Here is a 19,988-nt window from a genome sequence, read left to right as displayed (position 1 = left end):
TGTGTGTGTGTGTGTGTGTGTGTGTGTGTGTGTGTGTGCGTGTGTGTGTGTGTGCGTAAATGTATGTGTATTCATTCCTGCTTGCATACTGGTGTAAAGGATCTTAAAATATAATTTAAAAAAACAATGGCACTGTACTTATTGTTGTGATTACATCACTTCTTGTCTGTAGATTCAATTTCCATGATTTATGGAATTTATCAATGTATCTTCTTTCTCATGAATTCTCATGCTCCCATAGCTGGGCCAAAGCAGCGTACTCTGCCTGTTTGACTAGATGCCTCTCGCACATTACTATCAATGAAACGCTTTCTTATGTGTGCTCACTCGTTAATGATTTGCTGTGTGTTTTCCTTTGTGCAGGAGCGCTACGGGCGAAGCCTGGCATGACATCATGTTGGCTTGCCTGGGTGGGAAGGAATGCGACCCGGCCTCAGGGAACACAGAACCTGAATGTGGCAGCACCTTTGCCTACACCTACTTTGTCTCCTTCATCTTCCTCTGCTCCTTCCTGGTGGGCAAAAAAAACTCACAGAATGTACCTTTAACTTAAAAAAAACCAAACTTTAATCCATTTACTTCTCTTCTCTTCAAGGGTGTTCATGAAAAACTAAAGTGAATATTATCATATATTTCTCAATAATCCCTCTTTGCTCGGTTTTACTTCATTTTCCTTGGCATATCAGTCATCTAGGATTTCTCAGTTTGTTTCAAAACAGACTTTTGTCAACATTAAAGTTGGACTATGGAACTTTTACATGTCAATGAACATACGCTGCAGTCAAGGACTATGGTGAAAAATCCTAAGAAGCAAAATGTCCAGAGTGAATGCTCCAAATAGAAAGAAACTCAGCATTCAGAGGAAGGAATAAATTAAAAAAGAAATTAAGAAATGATTGAATGAAGATGAAGAGAGCGCCCCTTTGGACGAAGGAGATGCGAGGTCACCTGCAGACATATGTCATAAGCGCACATCAACAGGGTTGTTGTAGTTACTCTCACTGCCAGAGAGGGGGACTAAATGTCCGCATTCCAGCTTTAAAGTAACGCAAGTGCCAAAACCAATTCTCCAAACCCAATTTAATGTATGTCTTACATCTAGAATCCAGGAGTGTTTGATTATTAAACCTTAACGAGGAAAATTAGTTTGTTTACTTCATCCTTGTTCCAGATGCTGAATCTGTTCGTGGCTGTCATCATGGACAACTTTGAGTACCTAACCAGAGACTCCTCTATCCTGGGGCCGCATCACCTGGACGAGTATGTAAGGATATGGGCCGAGTACGACCCTGCAGCCTGGTGAGTGGCACGCACACACACTCATACACACACACACGCTGTAGAAGTCACACACAATACATAATGAAATAGCAAAGGAAATAGCAAACTGTCATAGACAGATGTGTAACATGAAAATAAGTTAGCAAACATTATATATGTCTACACACCTATGCTGAATGTAAAGGAACTCTTAACCCTTGACTTTCTCTCCTGTTCCAAAACGAGGAAGATATGATCTCATTCAAGAAGTGTTATGGTGGAACAGGATCTACATCATGTGGTGATACTGTAGCATTTAACAGTGGATCAGTTAAAGCTGCCCAGCCTGAGCAAAGAGTTTTCCAGCTTTCTCCCTGTCCTCTCTTTCTTTGTTTCTCTTTGAACCTTTCTGCCTTCTTCATCAACTGCACAATTGGTGCACAGTTGAGTTGAATGTGATTCTCTCCACTTCCTCCTCAGCCCTCTGTAATGAGTGTGTGGGCATGTATGATAGAAAGGTGTCCTACACCTCTTTTTCTCAGTGTAAATAAATGCTCTCTCCTCTTCTCCCTATCCTTTTTCATCTTCTCTATCATCTCTGTTTTTTTTTCTCTCTCTCTGTATTCTGTGTACTCCCTCACCTAACCTTCCCTCCTTGTATTTTTCTTGCAGCGGGCGCATACATTATAAGGATATGTACAGTTTATTGCGAGTTATCTCCCCTCCTCTGGGCCTTGGCAAGAAATGCCCACATAGGGTGGCCTGCAAGGTTTGGACCAAACCCCTAAAGCACAAACTTAAACGCAACCTGCTCGCCTTTAAGAGACTGGAATGAATGTCGCTCTTTATCACTTTTAAAACAAATTCTTTCCTACTTCAACTTTTTTTTTTAATTTCATTTGGTTTGATCTTTCTGTTTGGGTTTGCATTATTCTGTTGTTTTAATCTCATTTCACCATTGGATCATTTTGGGGGGTTTCTGTTGTATATGCATTCTGACATGACAATGAGAATGTTTGGGACAATGCAGAAATGCACACACACACACACTCTTGTACACACTCACACACACACACACCGATAGCGGTGTGTGGAGCATGAGGTAGTGCACTGCACTCGCTATTGTCTTCTGACTGAACGCTGGGGAAATGACACTAATATGTTTAGTATGATGTAAACACTAGAGTCCTGACTCCAGTCAGCCATTGTCTTTTATTTCTGCTTGCTGTCTAATTTTGCCTGGGCAGAAAGTGGTCAAGCAATGTGCATTGTTCTTGTTTGAGATGGGGTTTGGGTGAGGGAGGTGGGGTAACTTTAGTACAGAGGCTTATGCAGAGAGGGCTTGGTCTGAATACCTAACCTTTGTAGCTGTTAGCTAAGCCTGTGTTTTTCAGCCATGTGTCATCAAGGCTCCATGGTCTACAGGCTTTGATTATCATCACCCACACAGAAAAATCCACAAATTAAAGCAGCTGATATCAGCTAATGATAAACTGCAGATTATTGTGCCTCTGTGGCACATGTTTGTGAACCACTGTGCTAAGCAGCCTGTCACATTTCATTTTTATATATATTTTAAAGCCACTATGTGTACCGAAAGTCAAACTTTTAAAATCCTACAGAGGCTTTAAAGATTCAAGGAATCAAAACAAGCGTTAGGCCTGTTACAAGCTCTTCATAAAGAATGCACACAACAATGCAAAGGGAAATGCGCAGGGGGCTCATTGCACATTGAAATATGTACAAAACTGATCAAGGTACTCTTTTGTGTACAATAAAACCACACGTTTCTTTCTCTTTGTCCATTTTTATGGTAAATACCCCAATCCTAGATGATGTTGACATTACTTCCCGTGTGGGAGTTTGTTATGTAAGCAGAGAGCTTGTGTAACCCACATGTTTGTGTTGGCACACCTTGAGTGGAGACTGTAACAGGCCTCATGGTAACAGCTTCTATTCACTGCTACCTGAAATACTATTGTAATATGGCCAAACCTGCTCTGTTTGTGGCTCTGGTGTATGGGGAAAGAAGGAAAAGGGGCAGGGTGTGTGTGTGGTTTGGGGCAGGGACTCTGGACATAAAAAAGGTTGTGGTTGTGTCCACCAGGTACCTCTTAATAACTTCCTGTGTCGACAGATGCTTGTGGGAGGAACACTGGTCATGCCGTCTGTGTTTGCTTACTGTCAAGATCTTTTTAAGGTTCTGCATTCTTTGGCTTAGACATAAGAAATGGTTAAAGGGTCACTTCACCCAAATCATATACAACATATTTACAACGTACCACTGGTGATGCCTAGCCATGCACACAGTTTCAGTTTTGAAACACTGGGTCTGTTCCGAGTATTTATATTGTAGTATTTACTGCGGGAGGCTATCTCGTTCATGGTTAAACTGAGCTGCTTTGATGTTTCTATTATTTATTTTTCCACATAATAAACACATAAGTAGGAGCAACCATTCAATTGATAGTAAAACAAATGTATAAAAGCTTCAGGGCCTCGGAGGAGTAATACTGTACAATTAATAAAGCAATTACATTGAGTAATATGCAAACACATAGGCCTACTTTTTATAATTATTAATTTTCTTTGTCGTTGTGCTAACTGTTAAAATACCCACACCATCTGCTGCTGGCCACAGATTTGTGTGTTCACATTGCACCATCACATTCTGCACCATCCAGACAACAATATGATTATATTTGTCGAACTAATGGTCATACCGCACTGTGATTGGCTGAGCTGTTTTAGACCTATAAGACCAGTAATGTGACTGGCTGACAGTATGTTTATTAATCTCCGCCCCCTTTGATTTATATCCCCCTTCATCACCTACATGAACCAAAATTGCTGCTGCGCATGGATAATTTATCACTTTGCACTTTGTCTTTGAGCTCGCATGATTAAAGTAGGGCTGTAGTCCCATTGACTCTATTACCAGTGAGGACCATGAGTTATTGAGCTCAACTGTGGTTCCAGAAGTAAAAATCCTATACATTTTTCTCCATTAGGATTTAAAGTATTTAGTTCTCCTCATCTTCCTGTGTTGTGAGAATGACAAAATATCTATTTATAATGTCTAAGCCATCCAAGGTGGACAGATTAGGAGCTATGAGGTTGTGAAACAAAGGTTTATGCTTCAGTTGAAGTCTCTCCAAAATGTCTTAAGAAAACATGTCTTTTTTGCCATCTTATGGAGTAATACTACTGGAACTTGCTGTTAACCATTGAAATGTTTAATGCACCCGCGAACGGCTAGCAAACTGCAACCATCAAAGTCTATGATGCTTTCTGTATATTGTCTTAAACGTTTGCCTTTTTTGCTGCTTTTAAACTGTTTAAGTTAGGCTTAAAACTCTTTATATAAGCATTTAATGAAATGTCAATGGAGATATTGAACGGGGAAAATCACCGGAACCAGAGCAGTTAAAGAAGGGGGCGGTCACTGTTGAGCTCTATTCTGAGTAACAGGGCACCCTGGACACCAGAACCTGAAACTATCTGCATGGCTTGCAAGAGGTAAGTGATGACACATATAGTGATGTGGGTGAAGTGACCTTCTAATGGCCAAGGCCTAGCTCTTAGCACCGTTGGGGTGTCCCAACCCTTCCTGTCATCATCGGGGAGGGCTCCCATGAACATCTGGCGGCACAAAGGTTCCCCGGTGGACACGCAACCTCCGCAACAGACTGCATTGACTTGTCATTGTGACTCACTTCGATCTCTGCAGCGGTGCTTTTCTTTGCCTGCTAGAAGCCCCACTGCCAGTTCTATCCGAGTGGCGAAAGAGGGCAAAGACCCCCAAAAAAAATCCCAAATCCCCTTTTCACCTCGCATAGAACGGTATCTTAACAACAACTAACTAAACTAAATAACATCCAATTCTCCCCTCCTTCCCTTACCTTTCTCCCGCCCTCCCTTCCTTCCTCTCCCCTACTTTATGAGAAACCAGACTAGAAGCCTCTTAACACACTCCCTCGTTCTCTCTCTTTCTCTTTCTTTCTCTCTTTCGGTCACCACAGCAACCACATATCCACAGCGATCAAAACAATAACCTCTGTGTATTTGTTTCCCCTCCCCTCTTCCTTTCCTTTGTCGGTTTCTTTCCTTTTTCTCCTCATGTCTTCCTCCTCCAAACACTACTCCGTGCGTCTGCGTCCTCTCCCCATTGTCCCCCCTCTCCCTACCCCTCATTCATTTTCTTTATTTCGTTTTCACGTCGTCCGTCTGTGTGTGTGTGTGTGTGTGTGTGTGTTTACTTGCGGTTGTTTGAATGCATGGGTTGTGTGTGTGTGTGTGTGTGTGTGTTTGTGTTTGTGTTTGTGGCCACCCCAGCGGCCGGATCAGTTACAAAGACATGTATCAGATGCTAAGACACATGTGTCCGCCGCTAGGCCTCGGGAAGAGGTGTCCCGCCCGGGTCGCCTATAAGGTAGACTCGCCCCCCACCTTACCCCTCCGCCCCCCTCGGCCACCACCTCCACCTCCTTCTCTCCCTCCCTTTTCTTCTTCACCTCCTATTCCCCTCCCATCTCCGTCTTTAAACCTCCCCATCGCTGGGGAGGAAAACCTCTCCTCTCTCATCTGCTCAAACCGCCCACGTCCCCTTCTTCCTTTTCCACCTCTCCCCCTCTCCTCCACCTCCCTCCCTTCCTCCCTCCCAGCGGTGTTCTCCTCATTGTCTGTTAGTGGTGGTTGTAGTGGTGGTAAGCGCTGTCCTCTCTTCTCTCTCTCCGACCGCGGGGATGGAGGGATGGGCTTTTGTCGTGCAGTGAAGTGAAGTGACAGTGGAGTGGTAGTCAGTCCTCTTTCTTTTATTTCCTCCCGCCAGGCCGCAGGAGTAAGGGAACGGAGGAGGCTTTGCCAGTCCTTCTGCCACCTGCACGGACGCACGCACTCACCACAATCCAGTCAGAACAGCTAAGATATATAGAGCACAGATCTGACAAACAATTCCACTTTTCCATTACAAATGAAGGAATTTTAGAATTTTTTTAAATTATTTATTTCTACCTCAATTTTTAAAGTTATGTCTTCATATTTTACCAGACTGATCTTGCAGTATACGGAAATGAAATATTTCACAATATTTCACAATACTCACGTCTTTACACCATTGTTGAGACAAATGCAAAAACAAATTATACAAAATGTATACATAAAACATTTTTTTCGGGCCACATATTCTCAATATGTGTCATAGGTATGTTTATTTGAAGTACATTTTTGTTTACTACTTCAGTATAAATGATGGCAAGAACCCCAGGACGACCAAATGCTTGTGGTCATTACTAATATTCTTAGTGAGCACATGTATATAAAGGATGTACACATTGTGTTGTTCAACGATAAGAAACGTAAATAATTTGTTCATTTGAAAATCCCTAGTTTATAGGCCCATGGACAAACAATACCTAAAGTGCAAATATTTGCTTACGATGCGGGTACAGAAGGACCGGCAAGGGTGTCTGTCTTCGGTTCTCTGCGTCTCTTATTCCTGTGGATGGCACTATAGTGCTCGCATAAACATGCCCACATTACTGTGCCAAATCCACACTGTACCCATACAAATATAAATCATGCAAATTGAAATGAGTAGGAAAAGTTCTGGCCCTTCTAGTCTTTTTTTTTTTTTTCTCAAGATGCTTTTTGACACCCACGGAAACGTCAGCGTCTTTGAGTTCTCTTTGTCCCTTAGACCACCAGTGTAAAGATTGGGGTTGAGCATTTCAGCATCCGCTGCCTCGTTGTCTTGTTGTCTACTCTTTCTCCACACCTCAGCAGAGCTCTACTCTGTCTATCCTCTCTTTCATTCCCTTTGTCATTGATATCCAGATTCGCCAAAATTGTATTGAAAAGATGATGTAATGCTATAGTTTCCATAGTTTTTCTGGTCACATTTGTGGTGCCAAGAAGCTCTGAAGAGTAGCCCCACAAAGGCAAATATCCTGTGCAACACTTGTAAAGCTAATCGATCTAAAGAAACATATTCGCACCCATATTTTTCAGTGCCTTCCTTTGATAAAAATAAACATTGACATGACATTTGAACATGCTTGGTGTTATAGACAGATTTTGGTCAGGACCAAAGAGGTATTGGGATTACATACTCTCTCATTACTTGCCTAACTAGCTTGTGATGTTACTTGTGTAATAATCATAACCACACTGAACTATTCTGTAAACAGAATGACTTTGATCAAATATAGCAAACTCTCCCTTGTGCTAAACCTTCATTGAATCTGGGTGTCAGTACCCTATTCACTGTCTATTTCTAGTTTTTCTCCTTTTCTTACTTTGTCTCTCCTTTATCTGTCTTTTTCTCCTGTTTTGCTCTCCTCTTCATCTTTTACTAAATCTTGTTATTTTCTCTGGTTGCTTCCTACCTGTCAATTTTCTCTCTTTTTGCCATTCTTCTGTCCTTCTGCCTCTACAGGAAGTCCACTTGTCTGTCAACAATCAGCATCCACCTTCATTTCTTCATGGCATCCCTCTGTCCATCCAAGCCCTGTCTTTACTTTATTTTTTATTTATTTTCTTCCTTCTTCTTTCTCTCCAGAACGTCAACCTGTATCAGCAGTTGTCCCCATCACATACTTCAACCATCAAAGTCTTCCAGTATTCATTGATATAATTTCACAGAAAAAGTCCAATGAAGGACATTTTGAGATTAGAAAGCCTTCCTGGTTTCTTTTCAGAACAGAGAGGGGAAAGTTAGACATCTTGAACATTTTTGGCATTGATCGCTCCTATTGCTGGCAAAGTTCTTGATCTTTCCTTTAGTGGACACAAGGCCTCATGCTTACTGGAAAAACTAGTTTTGATATCTGTGTATCGCTACTGACCTCTTCTTAGTCAACTTCTGTCAGTGTTGTTTTTAGTCCTCGTCCTTATCTCTTGTCTTGTTCTGTAATTTTCAGCCTCTTTTCTTTCTATCTACACACACACACACACACACATTCCTCTCTCTGTTATTTCCAATTGACCCACATACTCTTGATTCCTCTTTTGCTCTTTCAGTGTTTTCATGGTCCTACTCTACCTCCTCATTCTCGCCCTTCCCTTTTTATCTGTAACTACATCTCATAACCAAGCTTAGAGCCACCTAGGTTAACTCAACTAACTGCTGTCCCTACCATGTGTCCCCTTGTATAGACCCCGTCCCACATACCCTACGATATTACTTCTATAAAGTCTGGTTGGTCCAAAACAAAGACAGAAAGAACGCCAATCATCTCTTTTTGATCTTCTCTATGATTTTTTTCTTCTTTCAGGGAATGCCACAACTCTAATCCTCTCTAACTCTGACATCCCCTTAGGACACTGCACCCGTTTGACATTGAGAGAGATCTTGACTTGATACGAAATACTACCATTGCTGGCCAATTTGACTTTGATTAATGAATGTAAAAATGTAGAGAGCACAAGATAAGAAATAAATATGTCAATCAGTAGGATCAATCCAGTTGGATTGAGGATACTCTCTTTGAGCGGATGCACGGCTACTTGTATTGTGAAAGTGGGCTTTGAGGGAAGTTGGGGGGGTAGTGGGCTAGGTAGGTGGGAAGTGTCGGGGCTTAGAAAATGGGAGTGAAGTAAAGGCATGTTGCATGCTTTGTGTGCCCGGGTTTGTGGGATTTTTCTTGGGAGCTGTTGTGTTGCATGACATCCTTGAACTCTATGTCGCATGGCTATAGGCGACATTGAGCCTGCCTGCCGAGCGCTGTGGATGTTGGCCGATGCCCTGTGCCTGCCGCACACTTGGCTTTGGGCATGCCTGACACTCGCACACACTCAGGAACACACAAGCATGTACACAATCCCACCGCCATCGTACTACCGTGCTTGCCATCGTGAGTGCCCAACGCTCATGTTCGTAGGTAAATCTAATGGATGCCAACTGGTCAGGATAGGAACGGCAAGCAGCCCTTGCTGGCCCAGCTTGTTTTGTTCTATCTGCAGGTTTCTCCATTGGTTTTACCTGGTACAGTGTAGACTTGTAAAGACAGGGAACCTCCTTACAGGTAGGGGGAGCTCTATAGCAGATGCCTCAGTTGAATAACACTAAAGCAGTCTCCTGAAAAATAGTAGAATTACACCAGTGATACTGTTATTGTTCTCCAGTCGACCTATTTTGTCTTCAAAGGACTCCAATTAAGCACCCTTAATTACAGTCTGTGAAAATAATTGTTTGTAAGTGGGCGGGGAGGGATGTTGGGGTTGGAAGGGGGTGTGGGGTTGGTGTATGTTTTCTGTTTTATATATATCTACGTGTGTAACAATAGAGATGTGTAAATGCGCCAATGCATTCACACATTTAGGGAACATGGGCACAGGTTGGGTCGGAGGCCATTTTGGCTCCGATTGTTCTTCCTTGTGGTTCTCGGCTCTCACAGTTGCTTAGCAGCAGATGGCCTTCAGTGTGCTGTTGCGTAGAGTATCACTGGAAACACAGGAGACGCAGAGACTCACCTATTCAACTTTTCTCAAGCAAATGTCTTGCACAAAACTATGCAGCAGACTTAACATATTAACACTAAACACTCATTTAATGCAGCCCACATTTGTCAGAGGACTTAAAAATCAAGTGCCTCGAGTTGAAATTCACTGACTCAACTTATTAGACTACATTGGCCAGATCTGGAACTGAAAGAATTATGGTGACACCTAATCATCCTTGCCTACTCTAATCTGTTTTAGTAAACATTAAATAAAACCTGGACGAATCCAGTCCAACTCTAATTGGCTGCTGTCTATGGAGCTCTCTCGACACCAGCCCCCACCCCTTACCCCCTCCCCAAACCTGGAGGTTCAGGCACAGCACATTTTAGCAAGGACATGTCCCTTTCTCATCCTCTCATCCTGACTGGCTCTCCCACAGAGGTTGCTGCGCATGGACCTGCCGGTTGCTGATGACAACACAGTGCATTTTAACTCCACCCTCATGGCTCTGATCAGGACAGCACTGGATATAAAGATTGCTAAGGGTATGGCCCTTAAGTACTATTATCCTTTTGCTGTTTTTCTGTTCTTCTCAGTCACCTTCTTGTCTGACATGGGTAGTCTTGGGTAATTCATGGGTATGAACTTTTACCTCTCAGTGTCTGTTGGTTTCTCTTTAACAAGAACACTTTACAGTATTGTAAGAAATATGACAAAACTCAAAATGCCAATTTTGAAACTAACAAATAACCTTTTGTTTTCGGGTGAATGTGTGCACGCATGAATGGTGAAAAAAATATTTCTTTTGAAATGTTGTGCCATTTTGCCTTTCTTTTGGTCTGTACCTTTGCCTGGTGTTGCCTATGTGTGGGGGTGTTTGATATGTGATACAAATGTTTGATACGGGTGCGTGTGTGTGTGGGCACTCTGGTTTACGTGGCCATCCAGGCGGTGCAGACAAGCACCAGATGGATGCAGAGCTGAGAAAGGAGATGATGGCTATTTGGCCGAACTTGTCGCAGAAGACACTGGACCTGCTGGTTACGCCGCATAAGGGTAAGTTGCAGGAAAATTAGGCATAGTGGTGTGTGTGTCACCGATCACCAACTCACCAAGAGGACAGCTTCTACCAGCCAGTGTCATTCACTGCTCCGCATCTCCTGATCAGGCGAATACAGCATAAACACACACACTGTACATGTATACATATAAATACATACATACACCAATGTAGACTCTCCAAATATCCTTCCAATACTGTGGTCCAGAGCAAAATATATCTGGCCGCGCTACCATGACATTGCGTATCAAGATTCCTTTTCCGCAGGGGATTTAGAATGGATTTGAGTTACTCCCTGCGTTAGCATATAGCATCACCATTGGGTCAATATTCACCTTTAACCAAAATTTGATCAATGGCAATATTCATTGTCTCCAGAGTATGAACCAAAGTGGTTCTTACTGTGGCTTGTTGTTTGTTCCTGTCGTGAAGATTGCAGCATTCGGAGGCTGACATTGTAACCTAACCCAAACCGATTTTTTGGGATGCCTAATTCCCTGTGCTCTGCGTCCGTTGTCACCGATGACTTCAAGCGCATGCTACCACAGTAAGGACTTAACTGCCCCAAACAGTCGGAGTCACTAATAAAGTGACAGATAGACAGAAAGATACAAACCCTCACTGGCACACATGAACACAGCAACTTGTGTTTGTTGTCCAAGCCAGAGGTGTTGTGGCACAGGTTGTATTGGTAAAATGATTTGTTTTTAAGGGAATAAATTAAAGCCTTAAGGTCATACCAGCTACTAACTGGATGAACTGGCCTAACTGAATCCCAGTGAGTTTGACTTGTTTACAGCAATCGCTCCCTTCGTCCCTCGTGACATTGCTCGCCACGTGGTTGGGGTTTGGACTCTGCACCATACCATACGTATGTTTTAGGCACACTAGCACATACATGTACATGGACACATATATCACATTGGACACTGTAGCACATACTCCCACTACTGATCTTTCCACCCATCCAGACAGTCCTGGTATCAGGGGGTGCCTACTATAGAAGATCCTCTATAGAAGTCTTTTCACTACAGGAAGAATTCAACAGCAATTAAACTAGTAAAATAAATCCAGGCTGATAGGTTTAAAATAAAATGATTGTGATGAATGAGCTTTTTCAGGTGAATCTGTTGAAAATATGATTGTTTAAATGATTTTACAAGCTACTATAATGATGCATGTTTAGCAAAAGCATCAAGTTGTTTGGCTAAATGCATGGAAGATAATAAGGTATACTACACAGGAAGATATGAGATATGTGTGGTCATATCTTATACATTTTAATGCTGGAAGACTTGTAGCCATGCCACTTTGAAAAGGGCACCACTCATTCATTTAGCTACACAGTTCAGTTATCTGACAACCAAAACAAAGCTCAATATTTTTCTGATTTTAAATGTTTGTGTTCCATCCAAACTCTGGGGATACATGTCCAGAGTTTTTAGAAAAAAATTGAGCTCCTGTTTTCCAGGGATCATTTGACTGTGGTGTCCACGTGTTTCTTAGTGAGGTGGCTACCTGGTCCCCAGCCTATTAAGGCTAAAGAATAAAAAAGATATGCAAGGCGTGATACAATTAAGATGGTAGTGAAGTAAAAAAGAGAATGCTAATTGATATAGTGCAGCATCTGCCTGTGAAAAGACTATTGGCCTTGTTGTGTTTATAATTGTACAATGTTGTAATGTTGTATTTGTCTGATGTACACCAGCAAGGGAGCTCAATTCTGTTTCAGTTGAGGTGTGATAACCACTGTTCCGTCAAGACAACAAAATCACTTTCAGTTATGATGAGTATTTTGGCAAAGTGATATTTCTCCCTTATATTGCACCGTTTTAATGCCTCATCACAGCCCCCAAATTCTGCAATTTCCTTGGAGGAAAATCTGCCTGTTGCACTTTCAGTGCTCAGAAACACATTGTCAGCAAACCAGCAGACCCGTTCCTCTATCTTGCCTTATCGTACATCATCAGCTTATTAAACTGGTGTGAGAAATTGTTTTCCACATGAGATTTTCAGAGCTGAGCTTCATGCATGACAATCAAAATACAAACGGCATCATCAATGCTTCAAATGGTTTAAGCCCTGTGTTGGAAAAAGTCTAATAGCCAATGAGAATGAGGTTTTGTGACCACAAGAGTGCATGCGCACAAGCATGAAAGTAAGTATGTTTGCACTGAGACTTGCATTAAAACATTTAAAAGTCCACATTTGTCCCTCACTTAGACTGGTGAAGAGGCAATGACACCAAACCTGCTTTTTTGATCCTCCAACACAGTGGGTTCTTTTTTGGCTTACAATAATTGGTTACCACTAACCGAATATTCTGTGATTTTACCCTCATCAACTGAAGACGGACACACATTTGAAAACCAAACACTTAGTTTTAATTCTTGATTTTAAAGCTCAGGTCTGTCCCTCCATGGATTGAAATGAAACAGAATTGTCCCAACTGCTAGTGTATTCTGCATGTCATTGTGAATGTTTCTGTGTCAGTGATTTGTGTGTTTCGCCCCCCACTCCCATTCCCCCCACGGCTCAGGGTCCCATCTCACTCGGGTCTAATCTTGCAGGGTAACTTGTCATTTTCTCAGCAGCCACAGACTTGACGGTGGGCAAAATCTACGCTGCCATGATGATCATGGAATACTACCGGCAGAGCAAGATGAAAAAGCTGCAGGCCCTGCGAGAGGAACAGGTAGACTCCATCCCAGAGAAGTTCTCTGAGCGAATACAGACATGTATTTTCCTTGTTCTCTTCCGCCTCGTCCTGGCCCTTTCTTATGATACCTTTTCCATTAGCCCTTGAACTGAATTCTGCCTTTCTTCTGACAAATATGGATTTAAAAATATAGGAACCATGTCTATTAAATCCTATATAAACTTCCAGCTACACTTGCATCCAAATCCCCTATGCCTTGGGTTTTCTTTTTATCACCTGTTAACCCTAAACCTACCTTCCTCTCAGCCTGTGCTAGCCACTTTATTAGCATGCTACTTGGAAATCTGCACCCTTTTTCTAGCACCTTGTTGCTCCCTTGGCCAGCCTTATTCATTTCATCATGCTTGCTAACAGAGGTATCAAGCTGTTTTGCTTTCCCCAGCTAGTCAGCAACCTTTCTCGTTTCTGCTGCTTCTCTTTTTCTTTTTACCATGGGCTGTTTGCACGTGGTGAGAAGGATCAGGTTTTACAAAGGTTTACCAATTTACAACTATGGTTTAAGTTGTTGGTAATGTTCTGAGCAATGATGATGATGATGACACCACATGGCCTTACGTTTTTGTTCCCCGTCAGTGCTCTTCCCCTCTTGTCGATGAATGACTTCTGAGATGCACTCGCTCCCGCTTTCTCTGTATTTTCAGTCCACACTGTGTGGGAAACATCTTTCCACTCATGTAATACCTCCTGTTAGCTCCAGTAAGTCATCCAGTTTGTTCAGCACTCAATCATGAATTTGACATGATACACCAAAATCCACATTTGCTTATATGGAATGGGGCCAGCCTCTTCTGTATTGACGGAGACATAGATTTCCATTCTACAGAACGAAGGAGTGCTTTGATGAATGGAGAGTATGTTCGCCTTTTTTTCTTTTGAACAGTGCACATACAGTATGTGTTGGTATGTTCCTGAATGCTGCAATCCCATTGGACTGAATGGACAGGTCCACACAGGCTCTCTCAACATCAGCAGTACACAAGGACTTTACCCAGTCTGTGTGTCTGTCAGTTTGTCCCGCCGTCTCTACAGTATCTCGCTTCATTCTCTCTCTCTCTCTCCTCTCACTGTGGTCTGTGTTTTCCTATTCCCGTACAATTTTACAGGAAGAATCCACCCCAAAACATCATAAGGCTGTTTAATGATTTGATTCATTCTTTTTTATATGTCTAACATAAATCATAGTCCTCTCATATTGAGATGTTTACAGCACAGCTACTATGGAGCTTAATAGCTGAATATTTATTGTCTATCTGAAACATCATGGTGCTGTCTGCATGTTAACAAACTAGATAGCTATTTAGTATGCATGTGTCCACATGTCCGACTTTGATTTAAAGCATGGATGAAATAATGCTAACAAATATACCTATATATGTAAATAAAACATTCAAAATGGTATAGTATAGTTATTGGTAATATTACTATGAAGTCATTATTGCAACATTGTGGCACCAAAAACTGAAGGAAATGCAACAAAAGTTTAAGTTTATGCGAAAAGGTACTTGGTATGAACTTTGAAGCTCTTTCAGTTTGCCAAGGGCTGCAAACGTATGCAACTAAGACCACTGCACTGTCATCTCCCATACTGAAAGCAAAAGGCAAAGGATAGAAAAGTAGAATCACTGGAAGAAAAGTTGTCACATGTAACAGGTTAAGGGAACCAGGGGGTGGATTTTTCCTCATTTGTTGTTCTCGCCTCTCTCCTCTGTTCTTCCAACCCCTGCACATTATTCGCGCCTGGTTGCATCTCAGTCGTCCTGTTCAGTGTTTGTTTAGCTGTCTCAAATATGTTGTCTGCTGTCTGTCATTCTCCTGTTTATCCACTCTCGTTTTGGAGTCTGTTGTCCTTCATTCCTGTCTTCCATGTGGTCTCTGTCCTTCTGACGCTCTCCCTTTATCCTTCCAGGAAGAGATGAGACCTTGACTTATCAAGCTCTCCCTATTTGGTCAATCCTCGTCGATTGTCACCAAGTTGCTCTAACCAAGACCCATTCTCTCCAGTCTATGTGTTCATGAATAAATCTGTTTGCCTGTCCGTCTGTCTGCCATGGTGGTTGGTGGGATGTTGAGTGGAAGTTCTTGTGACCAGTGGCTCCTTATCTAATCAGTCAACCCTGGGGGACTATTCATTATCACAGATGCCACTGCTGTAACATACCCCATTGAAGACGGTGTTTGTTGTTCATGTTTTTTTGCCAGAATCCGTCTAAATATTTGTACCATGGGTTTTCTCAATAGAGCTAGCCAGTGCCAAACCAGACTATCCAGAGACGATTGTGAGCCGTTTATCTCTGTGACGCAGGAAATGACCCCTGGACAGGAATAGCATTTTTAAAGCTGTGGTTCTTTTATCATTAATGTCACGTTAAATAGAAAAAATAGAAGACTTACAGTTGATACAATATACCATCTGGCAACCATATTAGAGGGTCAAATGTCCAAACAAACAATGTGAGCAATGGAAGTCCACAATCATGGAGAGGTTCTGAGCTATTTTGACCAGAAATTGATATTTGATACAGTGATATGAGCAGCCAAATGGTTTTGTGCTTACCTAATGTCTGCTTTTTAGCTATACCAAAGTTGGCATGTTGTGCACACATCTTATTAGCATACTAGCTAATTTATTCAATAGAAGTAAGCGTTCCATGTGGCTTTGTTCTTTTATTTATAATGATATAATGATATAACATTAACTTCAGGCATGCTTTCTGACAGAAAGTATGATCATGAATCGGCTAACAACGATAGTTGTACATTTTGTAATAAATCTATTCCATCAGACCATGTGCTGAGAACTTTGGGCCTACTTAGACGATCTACACCCACATCACACCAGTCCTGTGCAGACATCCGCACCTCCATAGATACACTTGCTACAGATTTAGGAAGAAACTGCAAAGCCTCTGTTACCATCTTCACAAGCCAAATAACTGGGTTTCTAAAGATCTGTTTGACTGGTAAAACTAGATGTGTCTTTAAAATGAGTTGTACCTAGACTAGCTTCCTGTCCAGCAGATCAGCCTGACGTGTCAGAGGAGGTTTGGACGTCAATTTGTTTCTGGACCGGCCTCTATCCATCTGCACTCATTTAGCATTCAGCCTTTAGCTTCCAGGCTGAGGAGGGACATGACAAAGGCTGTAGCAGTCATGAACCGTCGCTTTTAAGCCACTCCAGAGAGGACTCCATTTACCCAGAATCCCCTGGGAGGAGAGCTGCCTGACCTCTGACCTGATGGAAACAGAATGTGTTTCTTTGAATGCAGTTCAGGTTCAGATGTTCACTTCCCACAAAATGGCATATTACCAAAAAAATCTTGGCAGATGAAGGATCACACACATTGTCATATTATGATTTTTTTAAGTAAAATGTCTTTTTTGATGATGTGTTTCACGGATATGGTAATCTGAGACTTTAGAGAAGTCTTACCTCATATGCCTAAGGTAGAAGTTCCCCTCTGACACAGATCTGAGATCAGCTTTCCATCCCTGAACATCAGCCTTTAAGTCAGCAGTGTTTAAAGGCTCCTTCTGTGTGGTAAGCAGATCCCAGATCAGTAGTCTGGCAAGGAACGTTACCTTGGAAACCCACAGCCATGTGTTTGCTGATGGCGCCCTCATGTGGGTGCATGCTGCGAGTGCATCCTGTGTTTGTGTCCTGTGTCTGCCCCCCTGAGTGTGTCTGATGCCAGCCTGCAGGCCATGTTGTGTATCTCACACAGAACCGAACACCATTAATGTTTCAGCGCATGGAGCCACCCTCTGAGGGAGGGGGCACAGACGGCCAGGGGGGTCAAGGCCTCAACTGTCTCCCCAGCACCCAGCCAGATAACCCAAACACCATGTGAGTAGACTGGGCAGGGGCAGGAACCTATACTCTGTCTAGTGCACCGAAACACACGAGACAGCAGGAAACTATGCTGCACACAAATACATACTACGGCTATGTTAGATTTTGTCTATGCAGTGGTTTGTGTGGTGCACAACACCTTTCATAGTGTGTCTCAGGCTGAATATTAAGTTGGATTTCTTGTAAAGATCCAAAACATTCCTCTTGAACTTATGGAATGAATTTTCAATATCATTGGCCCTTTTTCACCTGTCAATATTTGTCAACAAAGTGAACGTGATGAAACTATGGTGTACAACTACACTAGAGGTTGTTGTCACTGTAAAATGAATACAATCAGGAGGCGAAGACCTTTTTTTAAATTAAAGAAAAACCTTTGCTGTAAATAATTTCAAGTTCACATTTTGATGAAAAGTTGAGTGAACTCAGTTTTGTGTGAGCATCAGTTACATGGGTGAAAATTTAACACAATACTCAAGAAACAGTGTACACTTTTTGCATGAAATACTTGATTGAACACGGGTCGACGGTGACTTGCTTTAGTTCCCTGATTTGTAATCCCCTAACTTGTGTGTGTGTGTGTGTGGGTGCCAGACCTCCTGAGGGTGGCATGACTGAGAGCCAATCGTGGGTGACGGCCAAAGCCCAGGAAATGTTCCAAAAGACGGGTAACTGGAGCCCCGACAGACCCTACCCCGACAATCCTCACGACAACCGTCACAACCCCCAGGTATGATGAGCACAAACACATATGTCCGCACCAGGGTAACACACAAATACAGGCCCAACCTGCAAAACAAATGGATCTTAATACTCTATGAGTTTGGCAAGAGTCACAGCTTAAATGCAAAAGCACAGCAATTCTATTCTATGGGGAAAGGGGGGTAAAAAGTTAAAACCCATTATTCAGTGCCTCTTCAGGTAGGTATTTTATTTCAAAGTATCTTTTCTGATTCATATCTAACCTGGATGGATAGGCGTTTCAGGGGTAAAAGACAAGCAGTGAGTATCCATGGGGCAAAATGTGTTTCTAATTGGAGTTTTTCATGCTAAAGTCTTGAGGAATTGTCAGATTTAAATCCACTTTCCCGTCCCTTATATGATTTGATCTGACCCACAACTGCATGGGAATTTAAAAGCTCCATCCTGTTTGAGGGTGCCTGCTGTGAAAAAGACTGAAAACTATTAGTCATACTCCGTCATCCAGCGTTGAAATCTTTTCAGTGTCTTAAGTGCTGGATGTTGCTCCTGTTACTCCAGCACACACGACTGTTGTGTCTCTCTTTACTTTGAGCGCTTCTCTTTTTTTCTCTTTCTTCACCCTTCTGCTCGTAGTTCACATCTCTCAGTCTCACAATCTTCATGTTCTCCCTGATTTTTGCTGTTCAATCTTCAACCTCCTGTGGAGTCAATGGCTAGGAGTTGGGAGATGTGTTTAGTGATGTACACCTTCTCCTCCTCACTGCCCCTTACTTTCGCTTGTCTATTGGGACGACCGTAGCCCCCAGCCCCTCATCTCCGTCTTCAATCTCATGACTAGTACACAAAGACATACTGTGCCATTTTTTAGAAAGAAAAAGGCTAAGATTTGAAAAATAATAAATCCTGCCCTTTGTTTTTGGATTCTTGAGTTGGCAGATTCATGCAAGAAAGGTCCCAGTCATCCTAAATAATTTCCCCCAAATGGTCATGTTTTTTGGCATTATACTTTAACCTACTATCTGACGATGTTCATGTTATTTTAAAGTTTATAAACTGACATAATCCTATCCAGTGGTTTACAAATTTTTTAAATAATGCACCCCCTTTGAATTTCTTTTCAGCCCTGACCAATGTGTGGCTCAGGGCAAATCATTTGTGGTAGAAAAAATGCCTACATAAAGAGACACAATACAGCGCTGCACCGTCAGTGTCTGATTCACTAAACAACACTGTAACTAAAAAAACACTGAATTAGCTCATTATTATAGTATAAATATTACAGAAATTATTCACAACTGATGCTTTTTTTTAATAAACATTTAAAAAACTAAATCTCACGTACCCCCTGCAGTAAGGCAAGGCAAGGCAGCTTTATTTGTCTAGCACATTTCAGCAACAGAGCAGCACTCCAAAGTACCCCTAATCAATACCTCCCTCATTTGAATCTTTTACATTTCTTTAGCTGTAGTTTGTTTAATGAAGTAGCTTGTTTGCTAACAATGAACACAATAACAGACTTGTACTCCTACTGTATATCACTTCACATAACATGGACCAAGGCAGTCACACACAGTCCAGTTGACAAAAAAAAACAACCTTTGACTGTACAGGACAATCATTCATTAATAAAGCTGATGTCCTGTGGAACAAACCAAAAAACTTGGATGTGTTTTTTGTGCACTGAGGAGCACGGTATTGTCGTCCAGAAGGCAACAGTTTAAACCAAGAGGCAGGGGACAAGGGTTAACACAACAAAAGGTGGCAACGGTTCACTTATGCAACAACAAGCTGCATAAATGAAGAATGCAGAACGAAGGCTTTTATACCTAAAATTAAAATGAAATACAATACACTTTCTTGATGCACTATTAAGTTTGCTTCATGTCACTTCCACCTCAGTTAGCGCCTCCCGCGTTTAGTGGATGACAACTCCCCCCCCCCCCCCCCCCCCCCCC

At 42.1% G+C, this 19,988-nt stretch overlaps 1 protein-coding gene across 24 annotated transcripts in view; it reads left to right on the top strand.

Moving 5' to 3' along the window:
- The window catches only part of cacna1ab (calcium channel, voltage-dependent, P/Q type, alpha 1A subunit, b), a 140,766-nt gene that overhangs the window by 107,016 nt on the left and 13,762 nt on the right, over positions 1-19,988 (top strand). For 15 of the 24 annotated variants that reach the window (XM_034900456.1, XM_034900498.1, XM_034900541.1 and 12 more), the window contains 8 exons: positions 364-514; positions 1,172-1,299; positions 1,933-2,029; positions 10,142-10,247; positions 10,651-10,758; positions 13,354-13,457; positions 17,204-17,325; positions 17,926-18,061. In XM_034900456.1, coding sequence (XP_034756347.1) covers positions 364-514; positions 1,172-1,299; positions 1,933-2,029; positions 10,142-10,247; positions 10,651-10,758; positions 13,354-13,457; positions 17,204-17,325; positions 17,926-18,061 — 952 coding nt within the window. Of the gene's footprint in view, positions 1-363; positions 515-1,171; positions 1,300-1,932; positions 2,030-5,595; positions 5,693-10,141; positions 10,248-10,650; positions 10,759-13,353; positions 13,458-17,203; positions 17,326-17,925; positions 18,062-19,988 lie in introns of all 24 variants that reach the window. The other 9 variants (XM_034900549.1, XM_034900515.1, XM_034900489.1 and 6 more) reach the window with 5 other exon arrangements.

This window comes from Etheostoma cragini, chromosome 2, assembly GCF_013103735.1.
Source record: "Etheostoma cragini isolate CJK2018 chromosome 2, CSU_Ecrag_1.0, whole genome shotgun sequence".
NCBI lineage: Eukaryota > Metazoa > Chordata > Actinopteri > Perciformes > Percidae > Etheostoma > Etheostoma cragini.
The sequence above is the reverse complement of the archived record's forward strand: the minus strand, read 5'-3'. Positions and strand labels throughout refer to the sequence as shown.